The sequence below is a fragment of the Ixodes scapularis genome, unplaced genomic scaffold (genome assembly GCF_016920785.2).
Source record: "Ixodes scapularis isolate PalLabHiFi unplaced genomic scaffold, ASM1692078v2 PGA_scaffold3__209_contigs__length_174095766, whole genome shotgun sequence".
Classification (NCBI taxonomy): Eukaryota; Metazoa; Arthropoda; class Arachnida; order Ixodida; family Ixodidae; genus Ixodes; species Ixodes scapularis.
This window is the reverse complement of record NW_024609868.1, coordinates 144,960,098-144,985,384: the sequence shown is the minus strand read 5'-3', so window position 1 is coordinate 144,985,384 and position 25,287 is coordinate 144,960,098. Positions and strand designations below refer to the sequence as shown.

Here is a 25,287-nt window from a genome sequence, read left to right as displayed (position 1 = left end):
TTGACCATTACTACCTACGTTTACCAGCTACCAAGTAACGTATACAACGTGCCGATAATAGATTATACTTAGTAAAGGCTACTGGCTCTTTTTAAGAGTGCGTCCTCGGCTTACTTAGCCGAATTCTACGTGAACGTTCGGCCGAAGCTCGTATTCGGTCAGTGAAGCACAAATGGGACACGCGAACCAGCCCAGCAGCGATAGAGAAGTTATGTTCAATCTATGGCCTGTGCTCGGTCAAAGATCGGTCAAGGGTGACGTAAGGAATCTAGTCCACGGGCTTTCTGATGGGTAAGTGCGTAACTTCGCGGAAAACAAGCTGGAAAAAGTGATATTTTGTTTGATATTCTCGCCAAAAGTACCCGAAGCCGACGGCGTGCGCAAAATACTAGGAAATACTGGGAAAGATAATGCCGCCGTAGCACGCTCAGTACGTAGTGCCCATGTCAGAAAACCTCCTTTTACTTGCTCCTGGAGAAAAAAAAAAGCAAAAAAAAAACCGTCTTATTTGATGTTATTTTCCATAACGAAGCTCATATGAAGGCGCCGACTAGATACAATACGCCAAACACACCACACGAAAATGCGCTCCAGGCGTCTTAGCGTCTTTGGGGTCTTATTTTGATAGAGCTCACTCAATGGCAGGTGCCAACGTGTGACCAGAGAAGAGCCGGCACAAAGTGATCAAAAACAGCTGCGAATGTAGTCCTGGCGGCGATAGTTAGATAAAACACGCCTTCATTAAAGTGACACAGCACTCCTAAGAAAGTATTTGAAGCACCTGGATAAAGCACGTGCGTTCCCGGAAAACGACTTTTACCGGAAAACCTAACATAATATTTACGCCAGGACATGCCATTATGGTGGAGGCAAGGCCCCGCTCATTAATAATGCAATGGCTTGGCTGCTCGGCCAAACACGTGCGCAAGCCTAAGGCCTACATGTCGCAAGATCCATCTGACACCGTCTGCGACGTGTTTGAGCAGTGCCACGTCACCGTCCGTCATCGCCTCTCATCTACTACTTCCTTGGCGTCTGCCATTCGCGCTGACGCAACCATGAAATGCCTCACCATACACGAGCTGTGGTCGAATGCAAATGCTCGTCAGCGGCCGTCCATATGTTATAAATGATGTCTGAAAGAATTAAAATAGAAAACATAATCCCAACGAAAGAATACGACTGCTGCTCCTCATTTTCAAATAGCCAACCCCTAAAGAAGAAACCGCACCGGTTCGAAATGTCTGGACCCTGAATCTTTAGAGCCTGGTTGGTGATTATATTTTTTCTGTGCAGACTCAACCCAACCAGCTGGAGTTCCGTCGAATATGTTTAGGTTGAAACATATGAAAATACATTCAACTCACGAACACAGTGTCTTCTCGAAACACTATAAATACGTTCCTTTTAGCTTCTTTGTCCCTGTTGTCCTTCATAGCAATCGTAAGCAACCTGGGGGAGCTTAATGACGCACAAGCGAAGCGCGGCCTAAAATTACTCAAATACGCTCGCGCTTCGGAAAACTTAAAACACAAGACTTGAAGATTTCTAGGGCGGAATCATGAGAACATATCGAGATAAATGTGAAGGGTTTAATAGTTATTTTCATGATAATGTGTTTAATACCTATTTTTATCGTGTGCTTTAACGATGCTGCTTCTATAGATGATTTCGGATTTGATGAGACGAGCAGTAGTACTATGCAAGATTTGACACTTACCGCGAAAGATATATTTTCATTGTTCTTAAATATGCATGTAAAAAGTAGATAGGGCTTGATAAAACAACAAATTAGTTCCTAAAGAGGTACGACAAATGGGTTTCGAAGAACCTGACTCTCATTTTCCGGAGTTTGATGCAGTATCACGTTTCATCAGTTTGGCGGAGTGCGAGGGTAGAGTCAACTATTAAAAAAGAAGGTATATACAATATTGAAAATATCATCCCGGATCTTTAAAGTGTGTAAAATATTTGGTCATATCGTACCTAAGCTCTACACACTTTTTTTAGTCATGCAGCATGTTTAATTCTAATCAGCATGGGTTTTGTCAAAACCTCGTAGATAGGTTTTTGTCAAAACCTATTTACGATTTTGCGACTTCTTCTAGTTAGCGATTTCAGATTGATTAGGTATGCGTTGCTAGCCAACGAAAGCGTTTGGTCGACTGCCTCATACTGAATTCCTTCATGAACTATTTTCCAGTGGCGTGGATCATATAATTATATTGTGGATCCTAGCATACTCATTTTAACGCGCCGTACACATTGTAGTGATTAACGTTGTCTATTCGGATGCATCAGTGGTACACTCTGGTGTCCCTCAAGGGTTTGTTTATGGCAAGTTATATATATATATAACTTGCCATAAGCAAACCCTTGAGTAAGTGACATTGCTGCTCAAGTCAGTCCTGATGTTACTGTACGGTTATTCACCGACGATCGTCTGATATGCTAAGTGACTGACACTCATGATGACCAACGTAGGATAACTGTATTTCTCAGGTCTTGGTTGATTGAAGTAGGAAGTTTATCCCCCAATAACCCATAAAACTAAAACTGCTTTTTCTTTCGGCTACCCATTCGACGGGTCTCCGTTGGTTGAAGCAGTCAGTTTTATACATTTAGGTGTCACAATTTCAGAGGACCTAAGTTAAAGCGAGCACATTCGTGAAATAAGCCGTATTGTTATTAAAACAACTTTGGCACCTACGGCGAAATCTTACATGTGCTGCACCTGCAGTGACACTAATGGCGTACAAACCATATATAATAGGTCCACTTTAGAATACGCTGCAATGTTGCTGTACCCTCATGAAAAAATCAAATTCACAAGCTAGGGAAAGTTTGAAGGAAGGCTGCAAGGTTTACTTGATCGAGATATACGCGACAGCGAGGATTCCGTTAGAAATATATTAACCGAACACCATCTCCCATTGCTCTTGGCAAGACAAAAATCATTCCGGCTAAAAAGGATATCTCGTCAATAGTATAATGCCGGTTCCTACTATATGTTAAATGCTCGCGACTTAAAAGAACTAAGATATAATCTTAAGCATCAGTTTAAAATCACGAAATCTTATATCGACGCATATAGGTATTCATTTGTTCAGAAGATGTATGCGTGGAATAACCATCCGCAGATTATCGTGTCGATAAACTGTCCATGGGAAGTCGCAAATGCTATTTCAAATTTATGCAGTATGACCTGCTAAATATGCTCTAATATTTTCTTGATCTCGTCCCAAAAATCATAAATACAGTTGACTGTTTGGGTTTTGATTATAATGCAATTAAATGCAAAGGTGCAAGCGAGCTGGACAAGAATGACGAAAATAAACCCTGGAGAAGGGGAACAAGAGGCACAAAGGACAAACATAAATCTCCAAAAACAGCTAGGTGACTGGTGAGCGACCGAAAAAATCCGCCTGGTCCGGGTATCGAACCCGGGACCTCTCCATTACAGGTGGAGCGCTCTACCAGTCACCTAGCTGTGTTTGGAGATTTATGTTTGTCCTTTGTCCCTCTTGACCTATCCATTACAGGCGGTCGCTCACCAGTCACCTAGCTGTGTTTGGAGATTTATGTTTGTCCTTTGTCCCTCTTGTTCCCCTTCTCCAGGGATTATTTTCGTCATTCTTGTCCAGCTCGCTTGCACCTTTGCATTTCATTGCATTATAATCATAACCTTAAAATTGCAAGCTTCACCCTTGTTGGTGTTAGACTGGTGGCGGCTGATAAAACCCGTTTGCTCTACTGATGTCTAACCCCTGGTTAGCTCATTTGGTAGAGCGCTCCACCTGTAATGGAGAGGTCCCGGGTTCGATACCCGTACCAGGCGGATTTTTTCGGTCGCTCACCAGTCAACAAGCTGTGTTTGGAGATTTATGTTTGTCCTTTGTCCCTCTTGTTCTCCTTCTCCAGGGATTATTTTCGTCATGTTTGGGTTTCTTTTTTCTTTTTGTACCATTGAAGAAGAGAGTGTCTCAATTTCAGTTTTTTTTTTGCTGTTTTTTTTCCACTTATTTTAAGGCCTAATAGGTGGTATCCTTCTGGTTATATTGTGTTTTCTATTGTATATTTTACGTGGACTGTATTGTATATGTGTGATATGTCCCATACCTGTCGCAGCCCCTGTTTGGTGTAAACAGTATGCATTAATAAAGGCTGGAGGGAGACCTAAGCACTTCTTATGAGTTGTATATGCGACAGCATGAATGACGTTCTTGGGCGCGTTTTCGTGAAGTGGCCGCGCCGCGCTGACATCGGCCATGCAGCCGCTACGGAGTTTGCCTTAGCGTGCTCTGGAAGGCCCCGCAGCCAGCCGCCTCCTTTTACCAGCGCGTTGCGGCGCGGGCCAACAGCGCCATGGCGTGGCGCTCCTGGGCACTGACGCGCGCCGGCAAATGGGAGCCTAATTCCTTGAAACTATGACGCTCGCCAGCCAATGGGAGCCTACCCATCAGATATTGGCTTAACTTCGATCCTTTTGGAGAGGTGAATTTCACTGCCATTTTCTATGGCTTTTTGCGCGGCTTCAAAACTGGGAGTCTTCAGATCGCGGCATCACTTCGCTCCATTCTGACAGAGGAAATTAGTTGCCGTTTTGCGTGGCTTTAAGCTGGGAGACCTCAGATGGCGGTTCCATTTCGCTCCATTGGGAGAGGGGACTTTAGCTGCCGTTGGGCGTGGCTTCAAAGCTGATGAAGTAGGCTCACTCCATGGGACAGCTAAGGCTTTCGCATTCATAAATAAAATCTGATAGGCAAATACCCGTTAGTCTTCAGCCAAGTGGCTCGCAAATCGCCGTCCGTCGGTATTCGAGAGTTCTGGAATAATTGGGGCAATTATGACGCAATTATGATATAATCATAAGCATCAATTTAAAATCACGAAATCTTAACAAGAAACGATATTATCATTCAGAATCAACAGGCACGAACAAATAATTAAACTTTGATCAGGCTAAATAGTAGAGGCAGGAATGTAGGCCTACGCCAGCCCTCCTGCGCAAATGTTCACTCGCGCAACGCTACGTGAAGCGTTAACTTGCGGACTATTGTTTGCTGTAAAATACCTTGGTTAAGATCAAGGATCTCTGAGCCCCCACCCGTGGGCCGAATTCTCCGGTCCGTGGCTGGAGGCGGTCCTTTTTATAAAGCCTGGCCCGCTGCCCGCTTCCATACACCTGCAGTGCTACCGGCGCAAAATCGCGGCTAAAGAAACAGCGCCCCGACGTGAGCGAAGATACCGGGAAAAACTAGAGAAAACAACCTATCGAAAGTCGTGTCCTCTCGTCATAATCTTAATTGGAAATGGCATCATTATTTTTATTCCGGTGTTTCATACCTGTGTAACTACGTGTGTTATATTTTTTTTTTTGCATTCCCATGTAGATTGTGCTTAGATCCCTTTGTCGTATTTTTTCTTGCTGATTGTCATCATCAGTTTTATCATTCTCATTAGTCTTTTGCCGTGTGTAAATATGCCAATGTTACTATATGCTTCGATTTATGCCTGGAGGGTTTTCTGGATTCCAATTTTTCGTGCCGTAATTATGTAAATATTGCATTTTAAAATAAAGTATAATTATTCATACACCTTCTATTTTTAAAAATTTTAACCACTGTACAGTTGTAAAATGTACTTTTAGTTTTGGACATATATGGTTATCTAGAATAAGCGATTTCGTATTTTCTTATTTATTATTGCCTATTTATCGACCGCGACAGATCCTCGATCCGGTCCCTCAGGCAAGGAGTTTAGAGATTCATGGTTTAGACCTTCTTACAAACATCTCGTTCGACAGGAAACGACTTTCACTCATGAAAATAAATTAACTGAATATTCTACGCGGTGTATCGGACTATTCTCAAACGCCGGCACCCATATTCGTTATGGCTTGAAATCAAAGCAGAAGTGGTGGTCTTTTTGCAGCACGCGACATTTTGCAGCACAGGCAACGTCGGAAATCCGAAATTGCAAGTAAAATCGCACCATGGGAAATAGGTTTTAGTGATCGAAAACCTGGCTCCCTTGAATCCGCAGTCACAGTTTGTTTATTTTTTTCTGTAGTCAAGATACCCCTTGTAAAATAATTGTAACTGAACAGGGACTGACATAAGACTCTTGTCCGCTTACAATGAAGAAGAAGATGAGGGGCAGGGGCTGGCGCGAGGGGAGCCATTAGGTCAGTAAAACGAAGGTTCCCAACGAAGTCGGTTGTCCTGTCTTTCACGAATCGACCTCACAAGGTCACCGACAAAGTCATCAGTCGACGAAATAGAGAGCTTATATGTGCAACAATTAATGGTGCAAGAAACCCGGGACCTTTGGAAGTGAGGAATCAACATCACGATGGATCGGCTGAAGACGAAGCGGAGGGTTCGACGGAGCCAGAACACGAAGATAATTACCGATATCACGACTGCGCTCCAGTCAACAACCCTTGACATCAACTCCCTGAAGAACCTACGAGACAGGCTGATCGCCAGCAACGAGGAACTCCGCAAGGTCAACGAAGAGATTGAGCCGCTGATCACCGATGCCGACCTCGAAGCGGACTATGTTGCTGTGGCAGACTACGAAGATCAAGTAGCAAGAGCCCTCAGTGAGGTACGCAACAAAATCGAGCGTCAACCGGCAGCACCAGCCATTTACCAGGTGGGAGACGACGGTGACAGAGTCATACCCCAGGCCACGGGCGTGAAACTCCCTAAACTACAACTACTGCAGTATCAAGGTGATCTTACCCTCTGGCAGCCCTTCTGGGAGCAATTCCAAACTGCCGTTCACCGTAACACCAGACTCACGGAGGGAGACAAATTCCAATATCTACGCTCCCTGCTGAGTGGGCCAGCTGCCAGTGCTATCTCCGAGTTACAAGCAACGGCAGAGTGCTACAAGGACGCCAAAGAAATACTATCCGAACGCTTCGGGAACAAGCAACGCATTCAGCGTGAGTACCTCGAAAGACTGCGAAGCCTACCAACGGTGAAGTCAGATCGAGATGCACGAGGACTAAGGAATATTTACGACCACGTCCAGACCAACATTCGTGGCTTGCGTGCCCTAGGCGTTTCGAGTGCAACGTATTCTACTATGATGGTGGACGTACTCCTGTCCAACCTCCCGACCGATATAGTGGTGGAGTACCATCGACTCAAAAGATACGGGATAGGGCTTGGAGTTCCAATCAACGGGAGAGAAAGAGCCGGAACGACTGACGATGGACAACCGTTAGACGACGTCTCGCCTTCGCCAACAGATTCAGATGAGTTGGATAAACTCTTGCGTTTTATTCGCGTGGAGATAGCAGAGAACAGTCATCGCCACTCGAGCGAAGGCCGACAACCGTGCCAACAGTGGCGCAAAATCAGAGGCAAGGCGCCAATCCACCATCAACGTTGGTGTTGCACACTAGCGGAACAGACAACACCTGCTTCTTTTGCAACTACCGAACTCACCGTACCGGTGATTGTCCATCGGATATCACACTAGATGAGAAAAAGAAAATGCTAGCGCAAGACATGAGATGCTTTCGTTGCACGAAGCGAGGTCACCGATCAAGGGATTGCCGTAGTCAACAGAGATGTACCGGATGCAGGGGAAGACATGTCACCTCAATGTGTAACCCGGCGTGGGAAGCTTTATCAACCGTTCAGGAGACTGCCAACGTTCTTACCGCCGGTAGTACCCCGACAGTACAGACTCCGAGCGTCCTATTACAAACGTTCCGAAGCTGGGTTGGAACCGGCCTGAACCAAGCTTACATCCGCGGCATTATCGACGGAGGGAGCCAAAAGACTTTCATCAGGGAAGACTTGGCTAGGAAGCTTAATTTAAAGGTTGTCGGGGAACGTATCATGCAACTCAACACCTTTGCTTGCAGTGACTCAAACAGGTGTAGGCAGAAGTTCACCGTAGTTAGAATCCATATTAGGGGCCAATATAAGACAGCGGATCATGTCTTAGAAGCAGTCGTCGTGCCTTTCATCTGTCAAAACATCATAGAAACTCCAGTAGAGCACACATTTCTCAAGACTATCCCAGGAGACATCGCCGACAAGTTGATGTTTCCATCGACTCAAGTGGAAGCGGGCATAAGCCTTTTAATTGGAGCGGACCAGATGTGGAAATTGTTGACCGGCGAGACGCGCCGCTCATCTTGCAACACCGGGCTAGTAGCCATCGCAACGACTTTGGGATGGACCTTTCAGGGTCCAACGAGCACAGTGAGTGTCTTCTCAGATAATACCACAAATTTGATGGTGTGCGTGTTGAACGTGGGAGGGGCTAACGAAGAAGATGATGCAGCGTTAAAACATTTCTGGGAACTGGAGACCATTGGAATCGTGGATGAACCTATGGATAAGAAACAACAGGAAGAAAAGGTGTTTGAGCAATTCAAGGAAAACATCCGACAAAAGAACGGTCGGTACGAGGTCGCGTTGCCGTGGAAGGAGACAAAAACGACCCTTGGAGATAATTACATGATTGCCAAAACCAGACTCCGAAGTCTTGTACGCCGTCTCTCACAAGATGGCTCTATCGCCCAGTATGACAAAGCAATACGTAGTTACTTTAAAGATGGACACGCCGAAGAGGTAGAATTAAATGCATCAACCTACAGGCACGTTTATTACATGCCTCACCGAGCAGTAATTCGAGTTAACTCGGAGTCAACTAGACTTAGAGTAGTATTCGACGCATCTTCCCATGCAGCAAACACCGGATCTCTCAATGATCATCTTGAAAAGGGTCCAACGATCAACACGGAGCTTTTGCCCGTCCTACTCAGATTTCGAATGCAGAAGGTGGCCATCACTGCAGATATTCAAAAGGCGTTTTTACAAATAGTCATCTCGGAGCGTGACAGGGACGCTCTCCGGTTTCTTTGGTTTGAAAATACACCCAAACCCAACGAGCCACTGCCAAACACGAAGGAGTGGCGCATGACGAGGGTTCCTTTTGGAACAACTTCCAGTCCCTTCCTACTCGGGGCTACGATACAGCACCACTTGCAAAACGTGGGTGGACCCAACAACGACATCGCAACTATTTTACTCCGATCCTTTTACGTGGACGACCTGCTAACTGGAGCAGCGAACATTAAGGAGGCACAGCGACTCGCTGACGGAGCACTCACTTTACTCAGGGAAGCAGGCATGGAACTGCAAAAGTGGAACACCAATTCTTCTCAACTCCAGGAACTCTTTGATCAAAGAGCGGATAGCGTCGATCATTCATCCGAAAATAAGTCATTTAAGACCCCCGAGGTCACCAAGATATTGGGATTGGTGTGGGATAAAAACGCGGATCATTTCAAGTTCTCTGCTGATCATCTCTTGGAGATACTTTCTACAAATCTGAACACAAAGCGCTCCGTACTCAAGGCCTCGGCTAGGATCTTCGATCCCCTCGGTTTCCTGTCGCCGTATGTTATAAGAGTGAAAATTTTATTTCAACGTATATGGCAATGCGGACTTGGATGGGATGAGGTTCTGACGGAGGCTCTTTTGCAAGAGTGGAAATCCTGGTGCGCCGATTTAACGGAATTACCACAAATCACGACGCCGAGATATCTGCTGGGTGTCGAAGGTGCAAGCGAGCTGGAGATTCACATCTTCACCGACGCTAGCCCTCTGGCGTATGGTACCTGCGCATATCTCCGTGCAGTGAACAAGAAAGGAGAAGTCAGCGTGAATCTGATATTTTCCAAGGCTAGAGTTGCTCCACTGAAGACACTAACCCTTCCACGGTTAGAACTGATGGGAGCGCTATTGGGAGCACGCATTGCTACATATCTTCGTAGCTCATTGTTGGGCCACACCGTTACAATATGGTACTGGACAGACTCTACTATAACACTTGGCTGGATTAAGGGATTGGCAACCGAGTGGCAACCCTTTGTGTGCAATAGGGTGACAGAAATACAAGAACTCAGTGATCCGTCCAGTTGGCACCACTGCCCAGGTTACGAGAACCCAGCCGACGCTCTCACTAGAGGAAAGACTGTAGTACAGCTAGAGACCCAACAGGTATGGTGGTCAGGGCCGGAATGGCTTGCCCTCGAACAGCGAAACTGGCCAGTTAGTACACCCATAGAGAACCTTAAAGACATTGATGGGAAGAGACAGCAGCGAACCGAAACGCTGCTGACTGTTGTACATGAACAAGCTGCGCTTTTGGCGATTGAAAATTTCAGCAGCTACACCAAGATGTTGCGGGTAACTGCTTGGGTTAGAAGATTTGTGCACAATTGCCGCCAGAATAATGGGTCAGCTGAACTACCATTGACTACACAAGAAATTACGGATGCGGAACTTTTCTGGATTAAACACACTCAAAAGGAAGGCTTCGATAAGGAGATACAAGAGATAATACAAACTGGGAGAATTGCTACAAGATCTAAAATAAGTGATCTACAGCCGTTTCTTGATGAAACCGGAATCATGCGCATACAAGGCAGACTTCATCAAGCTACCTTGACGAAAGACGTAAGACACCCTATCCTTTTATCGGGAGACCACCCGTACACTAAGCTGCTGGTCACTGCAACACACCTCAGAACAGTACACGGAGGCCTGCAGGCCACATTGACAGAACTACGTGAAAGATTTTGGCTGCCAGGAGCACGAAGAATTGTGAAGAAGATCCTCGCTCAGTGCCGGACCTGTCGGCGGTTCAGCGCAAAGCCAGCCACGGCTCCAGTAGCTCCACTACCACGGGACAGGGTGGAAGAGGGACACCCATTCCAGGTTGTAGGAGTCGACTTCGCGGGGCCGTTATTCGCCAGCTCAAAGGGACAATGTGCTAAAACGTACATTGCTCTCTTCACTTGTGCGACTACTCGTGCAATACACCTCGAGTTAGTATCCTCTACGACCACTGCATCGTTTCTCTTGGCTTTGAGGAGATTCGTGGCTAGAAGAGGAATTCCGACCACAATTTATAGCGACAACGCATTAACATTTAAAAGAGCAGCGAAGGATCTGAAAGCTCTATGGGAGGCTATTCGCAGTACCGGATCACAAGACTTCTGCAGTACCCACCGAATAACCTGGAAGTTCATCGTAGAGCGGGCCGCCTGGTGGGGCGGCTGGTGGGAAAGAATGGTGCGATCGGTGAAAACGTGCATGAGGAAAGTTCTGGGACGACAAAGTCTGTCTTTTGAAGAGCTAACTACCGTACTGACCGACATCGAAGCAGCAATCAACTCTAGACCCTTGACCTACTTACACGCAGATAACAGCGAACCAACAGCCTTAACTCCGGCTCACTTACTCATCGGACGACGATTGACAACCCTGCCAGAGACGGAGCCGCCACACCCAGTCGCGTCCTCAAGAGATGCGCTTTCACGACGGTGGCAATATCGACAGAAGCTCATGAACAATTTCTGGGTACGCTGGAAAAAAGAATACCTCCTAGAGCTTCGATCAGCACACCTAGCAACGCCTCTTAACAGCCGACCACCGAAAATCGGAGACGTGGCACTCCTGCACGACGACATTGCCCCGAGACATCTGTGGACCTTGGTTCGTGTCATTGATGTACTATCTGGAAGAGACGGAAATGTGAGGGCATGTACCATAAAACTACCATCCGGTTCAGTGACAGGAAGACCAGTACAACTGTTGTACCCATTGGAAGCCATTTGAACTTCAATGTATTTTCCTCGCGTTGTGGGGGCGGGGAGGATATATGTAAAATAATTGTAACTGAACAGGGACTGACATAAGACTCTTGTCCGCTTACAATGAAGAAGAAGATGAGGGGCAGGGGCTGGCGCGAGGGGAGCCATTAGGTCAGTAAAACGAAGGTTCCCAACGAAGTCGGTTGTCCTGTCTTTCACGAATCGACCTCACAAGGTCACCGACAAAGTCATCAGTCGACGAAATAGAGAGCTTATATGTGCAACACCCCTAAAGGCCCTCTGTGGGAAGGTATTACATAGAGGGGTTGTGTGTGTGTGGGGGGGGGGGGGGGAGGAGGGGGGCAAGTAAATATATCATAGTACGCAGGAAGACACAAAAAAAATCATACAAAGACAATGTGAGGACTAAGAATAAAAAGCAATGCCAAGCATTGGTATAACTGCGCGCAAGCTGTTGGAAGTTAGACATATCTACTTCAGTTGCAATGTGAGCAGGTAGGTTGTTTTAGGCGATTGTGGTTCGTGGTATATGAATTATCAGTCATAACTGGTTGAGGGACATGTGATGCGCGTTACCTTGAGCGAATGACCGCGACGTCGAAAGATAATGGGAGGTGTTTTAAAAGTCGCCGTGAAGCGGTGCATGGTGATAGAGCCGGCGAAATAATGATAGAAGGTCATATTTACGGCTGCGTGATGGGTCTTGCAACACAGCTTTATTTTACAATACAGAGACACAAGAAAATGGAGCGTAGTCAGAACAAATGAAATTGAGGCACATTTATATTCAATGATGAAATAAGCGTGCGAAATGAACATGTCAACGCGAACCAAGATAGCTTTAACAAATGGCCTTTCTGATAACGTTATCAAATCACGTGTTTGACACGAAACGCCTTCGAGGTGTATGTGAATGAAACCACCAAATGGTGGTCGTCTGCTCCGAACGTAGAGTGTCTGCGAAATTAAATCGGACTAAACATGAAATTGTGACCGTATTCTATTTCTCGTGCGTGGCAAGAGACAATCCCGCTTCCTCTGCAAATATCGAGTCGGTCTGCTGCCGTGCAGAAGTTGAAATTAACCGGTGGCTAAAGAAGCGCTCGCCGCAAGGAAATCTGAGGCCGTAAGAACTATCTCTCTCTAACCGCGCGTTAGTCAGACTTTTCTCCCCAAAATATTTCCCGATCATACTCGGCCGTTTTTTGTTCAAGTATTCCATCACAGCAGAGGAGAATTCGAACCAAGAATGACCGAGTAAAAACACAACACACACAAAAACACGAGCAAAAACATAAAAACAAACCCACTCGAACATGAAAGAAGACAGATATCGTCTTAATTAGAAGACGTCCCCCCAAGCAGACCAGTACGCACATTGTGCTCAACTGTTAAATATAACGCGGGAGCGGTGGCCGAAACTCATGTCAAAGCTGTCTAGCGATTAAATCAATGATGCGGCAGAGAATATTGTGGCTCTTCTTGGAATTGTCGCCACTCCCCGATTCAATTATCGCATGACCCCCTCGTTTCTTTCTTTTTCATCCACGCTTTAAATATTTACTTGTTTGTTCTGCTGTTTTTGCCACTCTGTTTAGTCACACCTACGCATTTACCATGCGGGGCTACCATATCTTGGTGATCTTGCAGTTTTTCTGTTAAGGCCACCTTCTTTAAACAACAACAAACAAAATCAAAGAGCGACATTTTTTTTATTGCCGAGTCACGCATCGGTGATTGTTTCAGAGCCTTAGAGTGTAACTCCATAAAACAACAGCGGCATAAGCTGCCAGGGTGAGCCGGTAGATGACGCATGCAGTCTTTTTGGCCACCACTCCCGTGTTATATTTAACAGCTGAGTGCACTGAACAACAACGACTCTATTCATGTTACTGTACTTTAACTGCTTCTATTTTAGTAATTTTGTAACTTTTAATATAATTATATTTCGGAAATTAATAGGTAATTTCAAAATGCCCATTTGAGTAACTTCTACTTACATGACAATTGGCTTTAGTGGTAGCCTTGCTTACCTATAAACTGTTTAGCACAAAAAGAAAATATGTTAAATTATACCCTGATATTCGAGAAGGAGGGTAACTCCCCAATTCAAGACAGTTCAGGTATATCGTCATTTATTCATTGCTCTGTAAGCCTCTCCGTCTGTCTCAATGACCGTTGGAACCGGATACAAAACTGGAAGATGTTCCTTGATTGTATTTTCAAGGGGGCTGAACAACCACGAGATGAGCGCCGGATACTGGCTTTTCTTTGTGTCCCTAAGCTCCCGAAAACAAGCCCTTTGCACAGTCGAAAGAAGGGCTTCCCGCTACGCACTCCTCTTTTTAAGGAGACAACAAAATGCACCGCCTGGTTCAATGCTGGCGTGTTGCCCCTGTGTTTTGTACGGGTTTATAGAATCGCGTGTTGAAGGGGAAAGCAAAGGGGACTATTACACCGACATCTCAAGATGTGCAAGTTTCCTGACATCTGAAAATCGTATTAGGTACAATATAATTACCCTTACACTCACACACACACACACAAACACACACACACACACACACATATATATATATATATATATATATATATATATATATATATATACATATAAAAACATTAACAAACAATCCAATACAGCGTCTCCGCAACCCAACTCAGACTGGGAGCAAAAATTTAAACTACAGAAGAGGTACATTCCCAGCGTACAGTCCAGATAAAAAAAAATGGAAATGACTGAGCGACGGCAACCCGTTTTTATTGTGTCATTGAACGGTCGACAACAGAAGCTCTCGCGCATCGTGTGGGGTGTATTAACAGTATTAAGAGTGAAAAGTGGCTATCCGTTTCGGTGACAAAAAAAAGAAAATGTAACGCCCGTTTTCTTCATTCTTCTACCATATTAGGTGCTAATCGCAAGGTTGACACTAAGGCAGACGCGATTTGATTGCCGGTGATGATAAACAAAAACAACGAGATTAGCCTTAGATCAATATCACAGTTATATGACAATTCTCACAGCAGCGTGCGACCGATAAAAATCTTATTTCAGTGTTTCATCCGTGGGCATTTGACAAGCCTGCACCGCGCTGTCAACATGCGAAGGCGCGGCGATTTGCGCTGCGTGTTGTCGTAAACCGAAGGTACAGTCGCCGGCCATATGAGCTCCCCCGGCCGAACGCCGACCGAATCAGCGAAAATCCCGCAAACGGAGCGTCGAGCGTTGCCGCGTTTTGGGAGCCGGGCTATCGGGACCAAACCATTCCGGTATCAAAGGGGTGGACGCATAGCAGTTATCGGGATTCCAGCCTTTAGAAGTGTGAATCACCAAAAACATGGCCGATTAGAATTTCCGTCTTCGGGTTTTGGCACCAAGTGTTCGGAGATGATGTTATAACTGCTGATAAACTGGAGCTTGCTTTAGGCGTAGATAAATCAGCAGTTTTCGATCGATGTTTACAAATGTAAAAACCCTATGTTTGACATGATATTAGGCATGACAACAATGATCCCTCGGAAAACGAGAAGTGGCCGACCAGGAAGTCATCTGCAAAGTCATCGTGGAGAGAATTACCCTTGGCGAAGCAACACGCTACTGAGCGCAGAACAATAGAGTCTCCTCGATAAAACGCGTTCATGAAAAGTTCCTGAATCTTTATTCAGCTTCGACATAAATCTTTTTTTTTTTTGTTATCTATTGCATATCCTTATAGATTAAATAAGTTATTTCAAAATCACTTGTCATTGTCTAGTCTTGGTTTAAGGAAGATTGTAAGAAAGGGGGGCTTCTGCGTAAGATTACTCTTCAGGTAGAAGATATTTAAAATGACAAACCGGTTTTGCGAATAAAAAAGTTGCATATAACGTCGGAGATATTATGCAGTGAAGAATTTCGATAAGCCGTCTGCGTTTACCTACAACCGGAAGCGGGATTGTAATCGGCCGTGCTTCAGATTCACGTTCCAAAACAAGGAAAGCTACTAAACTTGCTGCGTCCACCCCTTTGATACCGGAATGGTTTGGTCTCAATAGCCCGGTTCCCAGAACGCGGCAACGCTTGACGCGCCGCATGCGGGATTTTTGCTGCTCCGGTCTGCGGTCGTCCGGGGGAGGTCATATGGCCGGCGACTGTACTATATTCCGCGACAACTTTTCTTGGCAATGCAGTGGAAGGTACGTCCCGCGTCCCCTCTCCCATTTTGAGTGTACGCAGGCCCCTCTCCAGGGATTATTTTCGTCATCGTTGTCCAGCTCTCCTCCTCCCCCATTTTCGGGGAGAGGAGGAGAGCCTGCGTACTCTCAAAATCGGAGAGGGGCGCGGGACGTTCCTTCCACTGCATTGCCAAGAAAAGTTGTCGCGGAGTATAGATACCAGTTCAATTTACTGAAAGGGCCGGTCACTTGACACTTGGTGCCTGGGACACAACTGACCAATTCATGAAGGCCACGAAGGCCTTGGTAATGTTCCTCACGAACACGGAATTATCATACACTTTGTAGGGTGCTTAAAAATGCCTGTGAGATTTTAAACATTTTTACCATTGCTCACCCTCATTGACAACTTCACCTCATCTTTCTTCCTCATCGTCATACCTTTTCTTCCCCCTCCCCTTCTCCCCAGTACAGAGTAGCCAACCAGAACCTACGTTCAGGTTAACCACCTCTGTCCTTCCTTACTAAACCCTTCTCTCTCTCTCTCTTCCTTAGCATAATATTCTTTAATAGTAACTGCCCATGCCACTTCTGGCATAGGACACGACTGGTTTCACCCTGATATCAATTCTCCGTGCCATGATTGCACGTAGACCTCAAATGTTTTGATGAACGAAAGCGACAGAGTGACGAAGGGTTCATAGAGTGTCATTTGATAAGCGTAATGGCCATAAACTTGTTCATTTAATTTTTATTTACACTAATACGAGGTTTAGTCAAATACTTTCGGTACTAGTTGTGTAGTGTAAACGGAAAGAACAGCACGGTTGTGCGCGTTCATCTGTCGAAGCCAGAGCCGTCAATTTGTCAATATTACAAAGGGCGTCGTTCTGTCAACATTTAGAGCTCCGCTGAACGAAGCTTTGTAATCGCGTATACGAGACCGTCAGCGGTTTCAGCATAGACTGTATACCAGAGCAAAGAGCAAGCATCAGCTCTGCGCCAAACGCGTCAAATCTAGGAGAGGTACCTTTGAAATGATTCGGCAAGCTTATAGCAAAAACGCAATGCGTTTTGAGCGTAGTTTTGAGTGGCACTCGCACTTTAAGAATGAAATATTATCACATGAAGACGATGAAATTTAGGGTGAACCTCCCAAAACTATCTTTGTCTGCCAGTGATGTACAACCATTCTTGATGCGCGAGTGCCACTCAAGACACCTTGCACGACTCGCACTTTTTCGCCATAAGCCTGCCGACTCGTTGCAAAGTTATCTTTTGCAGATTTACCGAGTTTGAGGCAAAACGGATGCTTCCTCTACGCACCGGGTTCAAGTTAAAGCTGAAATCACCGATGGGCTTGTGCACACGTCCTCAAAAACTCGTATAGCGCAGCCTGAAATTATCAGAATAGCGACCCTTGGAACAATAACGCAGAAAGGTTTCTGTCTTCGACAGCTAAACGCTCATGACCGTGTTGCCCTTTCTATATAGGCTAGAAATCTAGTCAAAAACTTTTAAAATGCACCTTTTAAAAGGCGGAGAAAGACAAAAAGAGAGGGGATCCAAGAATCATATATGGCTAGCAGAAACGTGGATATAATCCTTTCGCAGAAAGCCTGCATGATTAAAAAAAAAAACGTCTATAGGGCCCACCAGAATATTTGAAATTTATTGCAGAGCCTTTTCAAATTGTTTGAGATGTTTGAGATGTCCGTCAAAGTTTTCTGAGAGCCTGATGTACCCATCAGGAATTTATAATTTGTGTGTGGGACCCGTAATAGCTTCTGAGAGGCCTGCGGGGTCTGTCCCAATCATTTTCCCGGGAATTACAGCACCCATCAAAATCGTTTTAACATATGTGTTGAATAGATCACGTAACCATTCACAATATACCCGCCAAAAAAGCCGGTTGGCCATTTTGTATTGATTGGGCGGCCGCAATGAGCGAACTCTCAGTGTCGGCTTTCCGTCCCATGCCTGGGCCATATCTTCCAGAGCAGCTAAGTGTGCGGACCACCGAGAATATCTTTTATTGCCCTACTCCTTGCTCATTTTTGGCCGTCCGGCTTCAGTAGCTCGTCCAGCGAGTGAAAAAGACTCCGTGGATGCCACCGAGACAACGCCAGCGACGACACCATGACTGTACTCAGGACTTCTGAATGGCGGCGTGCGTTGTTTTCGAGTTCGTGATTTTAACCTAACGTGCTATTGACAGTTTGCATGTGTGCGTGAGGAAGGCCTGACTTATTTCATTAGTTCATCTACCATACATCTCAGGAATTTACCTAACCGCCACTGTGAGTACCTCTAAAATATTTGTGTGCGAGAAAGAAATCTGTTCCCCCCTGTTTTGTCTAAGCGCTTTTGTCTAACGCTGCTTGCGTTCAGGCTTCAGTAAATATTGGGTCTTCTCGTCTGTTTGTTTTAGAACATGGATGTGAAACTGAACGTCTGAAATAAGCTTCCAATAATTTTTAAACTGCATTTTTGTTTTACGTTTCACAGTTATTTGGGCCTCCAAGGAGTTGAAGGACTGGTGTATTTGAAAGGTTGAAGGGTCTGAATGACTGAAGGGCTGAACAGCTTTGAAGAGCTCAAGTGACTTAAATGGTTGAACGGGCTTGAAGTGCAGAAATGGTCCTATGACACTTATAAAGGAAGTGGTATTTTCATTGGTGTTAGGTCATCAACCGTGGCTCCCGCAAGGAATATAGCAAATACGCAAGTCAAATGAACCATTAGTTCATTGCACAATTGAATATGACAATCATAGTAGCATCTCGTGGCCAAATATTTCGATCACTGATTGTACATTTTGCTGTCAGATGTCGAGTGTTTTCCAAAATCGATGACGGAGGTAAAAATTAACTTCGTGGTAAAAACTCCAAATTGACGACCGGGAGATAAACTCGTAATCTTGGAGCGACCCACCACAGATGGTTGGTCGTTCAGAAAAGCCACTGCTCAAACTTCCCCGAGCTCGACCTTGACTAGCTGATGGACCTCCTCGACGACCAATGAATACTCTCGCTGTCCAGACGCGGAAGCAACAAGCGACACAGGTTAGTCACATTACTTGTACCACAGAGTCCAAGAAACAAATGAGGAAACGTTCGAGCTCGACGCTTTCCCATTCATTTGGCTGCCTCGAAATGGTCAAATGGTTGGGCGCGCAGAGCGATCATTATGCATCAGGGGAGCTGACGTTGCTGATAAGACTGATAAACACAAAAACGTGGCAAACCATTACTTGCCCGGTTGCTGCTTAGTCTGTTTTTGTTTTATTATACATAGAAATACCGGCGGCATGCACTGTACGGAGGTTAAACAATCAGTTGTGCCCAAATGAACACAGCAAACCTTGCATCTGCTTCCTTCTTCGGATTGTTTGTCGTTTCTTTTCCGTTAATCCCGTCGAAATAACAGGTCCGCTTAGAATCACGCTTATGATCCCTACTGAAACGGGTGGCGAACGGTTTGACCCACTCAGTCAAATAAGATTATGATATACGGGCACCACTTTGTCAAATGTACGTGTTCGAAATAAATACCCGTTTGAAATGGGCACCAGTTTGATCGAAGTAGCCGTTTGGCAGCCCCAGATGGGTACTGCCGGGAATCGCACGACACCGAGCAGTCCGTATCTGTCCAATATCGCAACCAAATTAAGCAACGTGTATGCAATAACTATGACGAATAATTTTAAAAACGTTATTGGTCATGACGACTTAATAAGCATACAAAGATTGAGCTTTGGCTAGGACCTTGACAAGAAAGTTTCAAGATGCGCCTTGCTACAAGGGTAGGATTCGTCGTCCAAGAGAGACAGCACCTAGAATTTCGTCGCTCAACAAATTTATGTTCAAATGAAGGAAAGTCTTGAACACTATAAACTACACGCGGGCACCCGCTAAAATAATTATCAAGACACGAGCACAAACGGTACACGCCGACACTTTCTCAAATTAACAATGCAATGAAACAAAGCAAGGTGATAATTAAAGTTAAAGTTCATGGAGCAAACTTGTTTTTGGCGTGTGGTCCAGGAGTGCAGTTCTGGACGAGATTAGAATTGAAAGACGTGGCTGGACAAACACTCACAGTGCCGCTGTTGTTTTGAAGCTTGCTTTGCGTCCAAGTTGGTCAGCTACCTGACGCGGCCAACGAACACTCACAATCCCGCCGCCATCATATCGCTTCCGTTGCATCCACTTTGGTTACCTTCAAGAAGCGACCGACGAGAACTCAGAGTCCCGTTGCTCTTTCGTAGCTTCCGCTGCGGCCCCGCTGTTTCTATATCCTTTGTCTTCCGTTTGCTCTTCGTTCGGCCACGGATCACTCCCCGTCGACCACGCCCGCGTCGTCTCTCTGCTTTTTTCACCTAGCGACTGCCTTTTGCTTCGCTTCCCGAAAATTTCATCGGCACTCCCAAGGCCAGCCAGCCTTGAAAAGGGCAGGCCTAAGCAGGTTCTTTCTCTCTCTCTCTCTCCCCTTCAAACTATTCCGCCACGCCACTATACAATGTAAGCATGTCCGCCTACCACCACGATTAAACCTGTAAACAGTTTAACTGGGCTGGTGAGAAGTTTGTCTAAACCTGTGAGCAGTGTCAGACCGGTCCGCCACGCCGCTACGCGGTTTGAGTAGATCCGCATACCACCATGCTCAAACCTGTACGCTGTCTGACAAGTGCGACGAACAGTTTAAACGCACCAATGGGAAGTTTGGTTGTACTTTTAAAGGGGCCCTGCAATTACTTTTTTTACTAATTTTTAATTTGCACCGAACCTGAGCGCACTGAACGTAGTAACTTAATAAAACTTTTCTTCTCTCGAATTTTGCTTTATTTTAAAAGTTATAGGCAAGATAAAATTACAAAAACAAGCAAAAAATAACCTCCTTCATGACGTCCTTGGTTGCTTGAGTGGCCATGAACTAGAGGAGGGGTAGTGAGCTTAGCGAGCGCTCACGGGCTGCCGCACTCCGTGTCGACGGCGCGAGAGGGCGCCACTAACGCATCTTCTGGATAGGCTGTGTGCACCGGGCAGCCAGAGCGGCTCTCATTCCATTTGCTGCGCAATTAAACACTAATTCAGCATGACACTTCATTGGCCACAAACGACAGCAAACACGGGGTAAAGATCAGTTCAGAATGGGTGCCACTTCGCGCTGCCATACCGCGAAACGGTCATACCGCCAGACAAAGCTGCTCGTCGAAGGCCTTCGGAACGCTCGGAGCCAGTCGGATCCTCCAGTTCCTACGACCGCAGCGCCGCCGCGTACATCCGGGACCTTTCCGTGTCGGCGCCTGGTCCCACTACTCCTTTCTAGTATGTGCCGCCTTTTCCGCCGCTTGGTGGCGGGTATGTCGACGGTTCATTTCTTGTTTTCGTACTTTATAAAACTGCATTTCTTTCTTTTCTAATCTAAAATACTGAACAAAAACTACTTTTATAAATGATTGAAACGGTTCGCGCCACTTATATTTTGTATTTCGACAAAAAAGAATCTTTTAGCTGCTCTGACCAGTAGCAAGCCCAGGACCAAAGACGTCACTTATCGCGCGCTTTTGGTACCGCGGGTCGCCCCCGTAGGTGGAGGAGGTTTCCGCGTCGTCCGGTTAAAATATGATGCACTGATATTTAGTTACTCTCTCCGTGCCTGCTGGCTTGCACGAACCCCAAGAGACGTGGAAACCGTAAAAAAGGTGGACGCTTAAATATGATTGCAGGGCCCCTTTCAACGAAGTTTGAAACCTTTTACTGCCATGGTTAAGCGGGCACCGATATGAACCTGCCTAAATTGCGATTTTTTTAAAAATTATTGTTTACTAAAGATATGCTAGGTTTTAGTTCCACCTCTAGATCTCGTATCTACAGGAGGTAGGAATGCTCACGCCGTCACCACCCCGCTTAAGCAGTGGACACGACAAAACATTTCCGACACGACTGACTGGTGACCGCGCCGCGCATGCGCACTGACAAGTGAACGGAACTAACGAAACGCCTTTCTGTCGACGTCCGGCAAGCTGCGTCAATATACTTCTTCCAAAATCGAAGCGCCCCATCGTGGCGAGATATCACTTAGTGCACTCTAGGAACTAGCTGGCCACTCAGTTTCGGTTTCTATTGAGCAGCTTCATCTCATGCTATCACGCCGTGACCGAATGCGCTGCTTGCGTTTTCGATTATCTGACTTTTCAGGAATGTACAATGCACTCATTCTCGAGCGATACAAAACAAAGACCCGGGGCACTCTCGTCAATTCCCGAAACACCGGATATTGTGCGTGGGAATGCAAGCATAGTAAGACGCGGCTTAGTCCCCTCACCATACGAGTGCATCTTTGAGCTCAATTTCAATAATCCCGTCTAGTACCAGTGAACTACAACTTAAATTTTTGTCGCCTTGAGTCTTACATGTATTTTGTTTGCCGAACGTCCGCTCCTTGTTACTTCACTGGGCGAAAAGCAAGCCGCGTCCTTACAGCAGTATCAAAGTTGAGCCCAGCGTTGACGTATTAACTTTAAGGAAACTAAAAAAATTCGACCTCACTACTGCACAAAAGTTACTATGATGTCTTCTTCGTGTCATCATATATCTCCACTCAAATTTTATGCTGATAAGAGATTAAGTTTTTGCAAACGCTGAGATCGGCTAGCTACGACGGAGGCCATAACCATGGCGCTTCGGGATCTCGGATGCCCTGCCCTCCCAAGCGTCCCCTACTCCTCGCTAAGCCTTTTTGGACGAGCTTTTACTGACGCCTAAGATCAGTGTCTGAACGGTGTGTCTGAAATTACCTCGGCATATTCAGTCAGGAAGAAAGCAAACACATAACAAATATTAGGCCATTAGCAACCGTCAAATGCGCTTTGAATAATTTCGTTCGTTTGGCGCACTGCATAGGGGTTCACGCCCGGCCGGCGTACTTTAGGAGAAAGTGCGACATTCTTCACACAAGTGCTTGGCTTTTGCTTTCTTAAAACGGTTTGTATGTGCCAATGTGACTATATGATTGCAGGATAACTTTATGCGCATACGCCATGCTGAATATTGGTGGCATGCAAGCGGGTGGGGACTTCACTTCGTGCAGTGCTGCGCGGTTAGTACAGATAAGAGGTATGAAGTGTGTTGAAATCGAGCTTTTCAATGGCGCCCCCGGGTTTTACTTCACGTGCTCAGATGTATTAAGAAAAACAGCAATCGCAAAAAGTTATATTTCTTCTATGGACGCACAAAACAAACAATCTTCCTGACCAGCAACACTAAAGTAAAGGTGTAAGCTCGATGTATGCATACCTATTGATTGTTAGAGCTTGTTGACTCGTACACAAGCAACATCCCCGAGCTTCGCAGCGTCGAGATTCCCAGCACTGGATCGTTCACATACCTCTAAACGATAACATACGGGCTTGAGCACAAAAATACAACAAGCATGTGTTAAGACAAGCTATACGTCTCGGGCTTGTGCTAAAGCTTCGAGGTTTGGCCATTTAGGTTAGTTCAGAGACCAAAAATGACGATTTCGAAACCAGAAAACATGAGATAACAGCCGTTAATAGTCCACGCTCTGTGTATAATCTCTTGTCGACGTGTTGATCGAAACCGAAACCATGCCACTCTCCTCTCTGGCCAACTAGTTCCCAGAGTGCAACGCGCACCGTGTTGCATGCAGGGGCTTATGGAAGCAGTCTATTTCGGTGAAGCTGCTTCGGCGGTGTTGGAAGCGCTCCACGGGGTCGAGTTCTGCCACGAATCTACGAGCGGAAATGACAAACATGTGCCGTATCTGCCAGCTGACAGTGCACGCTCCAAAAGGGCTTTTTGGGCGCTCTCAATAAATGCGAGCAAAATTCACTTTAGGAGTTGTAGCCTTGAACGCTAGTGATAATAGCATGAAAATAGAAACTGGTCAAGCAACAATGGTAAAAAAAATAGAAACTGGTCAAACAACAATGCTGAACAGTATTAAGAAACTAGAAGCGAATCAGAAGCAGACTGAAGCAACGATCAAATCTTTGGAAGAGCGAGTATCGCTGTTAGAGAATGGCCAAGCGCCTACCACAGGTTTGAACTCTGCCCAGCTTGAGAACGAGGTGCACCGGGACATTCTTGTGTCTCATCATCAATCGAAGGTTGATGAATTAGAAAATCGGTCACGTCGGAATAATCTGATCTTTTCTGGAATAAAAGAAACAAGTGAACGTGAAAGTTGACTAGATTCCGAGAAGTTGATTATGGAACTGTGTGAATCGAAGCTTGGTGTAAAAGTGGAAAGCATCTCCAGAGCATATCGACTAGGTCGTTTATCAAGTGATAAGCACAGGCCAATAATAGCCAAATTCTTGAATGAAAAAGAAATGGGAAGTGTTCTTTCAAACGGATATAAACTAAAAGGCACTGAATTTAGTGTTAGCAACGACTACTCAGAAGCAGTTAGAGTCAAGCGTAGAAATCTGCTGAAATTTTCTAAAACTGTCATGAAGGCTGGGGACAAAGTACGCTTGCGTTTTGACAAACTTTTTGTGAATGATGCAGCATATGTCTGGGACAGTGCCCTTGAATCTGCAGTCCCTCTAGTAAACGCCACAGATGTAGATGAATGACATGTCAACTATTCGTTATCGCAAACTGCTTTTCCCAGTTCCCCTGCATGTGTAAATTTGCCGTGCCGTAATCTTGATGTACCCGCGTCGACTTCCCATTCTGCTGAAATAAATCTGAATGTTTTGTATACCAGCATCGGAGTGTGTTATCAAAGCGAGACGACATCTCATCTTTGATTGAATCTTGCTCGGCTGATGTCATTGCTCTCATGGAAACCTTGTTTAATGATAAAGTGGATGACTCGATTATTTTTGAGGGCGTGTCATCGTTTACTATATTTCGTCAGGATAGACAACAACGTAGGGGTGGCGGGGTTATGCTTGCTGTCAGGAAAAGTATAGCTTGTACACGCATTTGCGTTGACACGGGTTTAGAAAGTGCTTGGTTTTCCTTAAAAACAAAATATTCTACTGTTGTGTTTGGGGTTTGTTACAGACCTCCTGATTATAAATTGGGCTTTGTTTCAGCTTTTCATGATATACTTTGTGATTTGTCGTTACGGTTTCCTGGCTGCTGCTTTATAATTTTCGGTGATTTCAATTTTCCCTGTATAGATTGGTCTCAAAATCAACCTTCTTGTCAGGGTAACATTGCTGAGTGTGAAAGTTTCATCGAGGCTTGCCTTGACTTCAACATCTCGCAACTTGTAACAGTACCTACGCGCTCCACTTCTTCGACCTCGAATATTCTTGACCTCATCTTGACTACACAACCCGACTTGTTTCAACCAATTACTACCCTTCCAGGGTTATCTGATCACAACGTCCTGTTTGCGCAAATCATTCTGCCAGTAACAAGAAAGGAAATCATTCGTAAACCCATTAGAAGTTATGGCCGGGCTAACTACGATGCAATAAACAACGA

General features: G+C 45.5%; 1 protein-coding gene across 1 annotated transcript in view; it reads left to right on the top strand.

The window, feature by feature from the left end:
• The first annotated feature begins 7,622 nt into the window (after positions 1-7,622).
• Positions 7,623-25,287, top strand: part of LOC8031349 (nose resistant to fluoxetine protein 6) — a 91,970-nt gene continuing 74,305 nt past the window's right edge. Inside the window, exon 1 of the mRNA XM_042292902.1 lies at positions 7,623-8,430. Coding sequence (XP_042148836.1) covers positions 7,623-8,430 — 808 coding nt within the window. The remainder of the gene's footprint in view (positions 8,431-25,287) is intronic.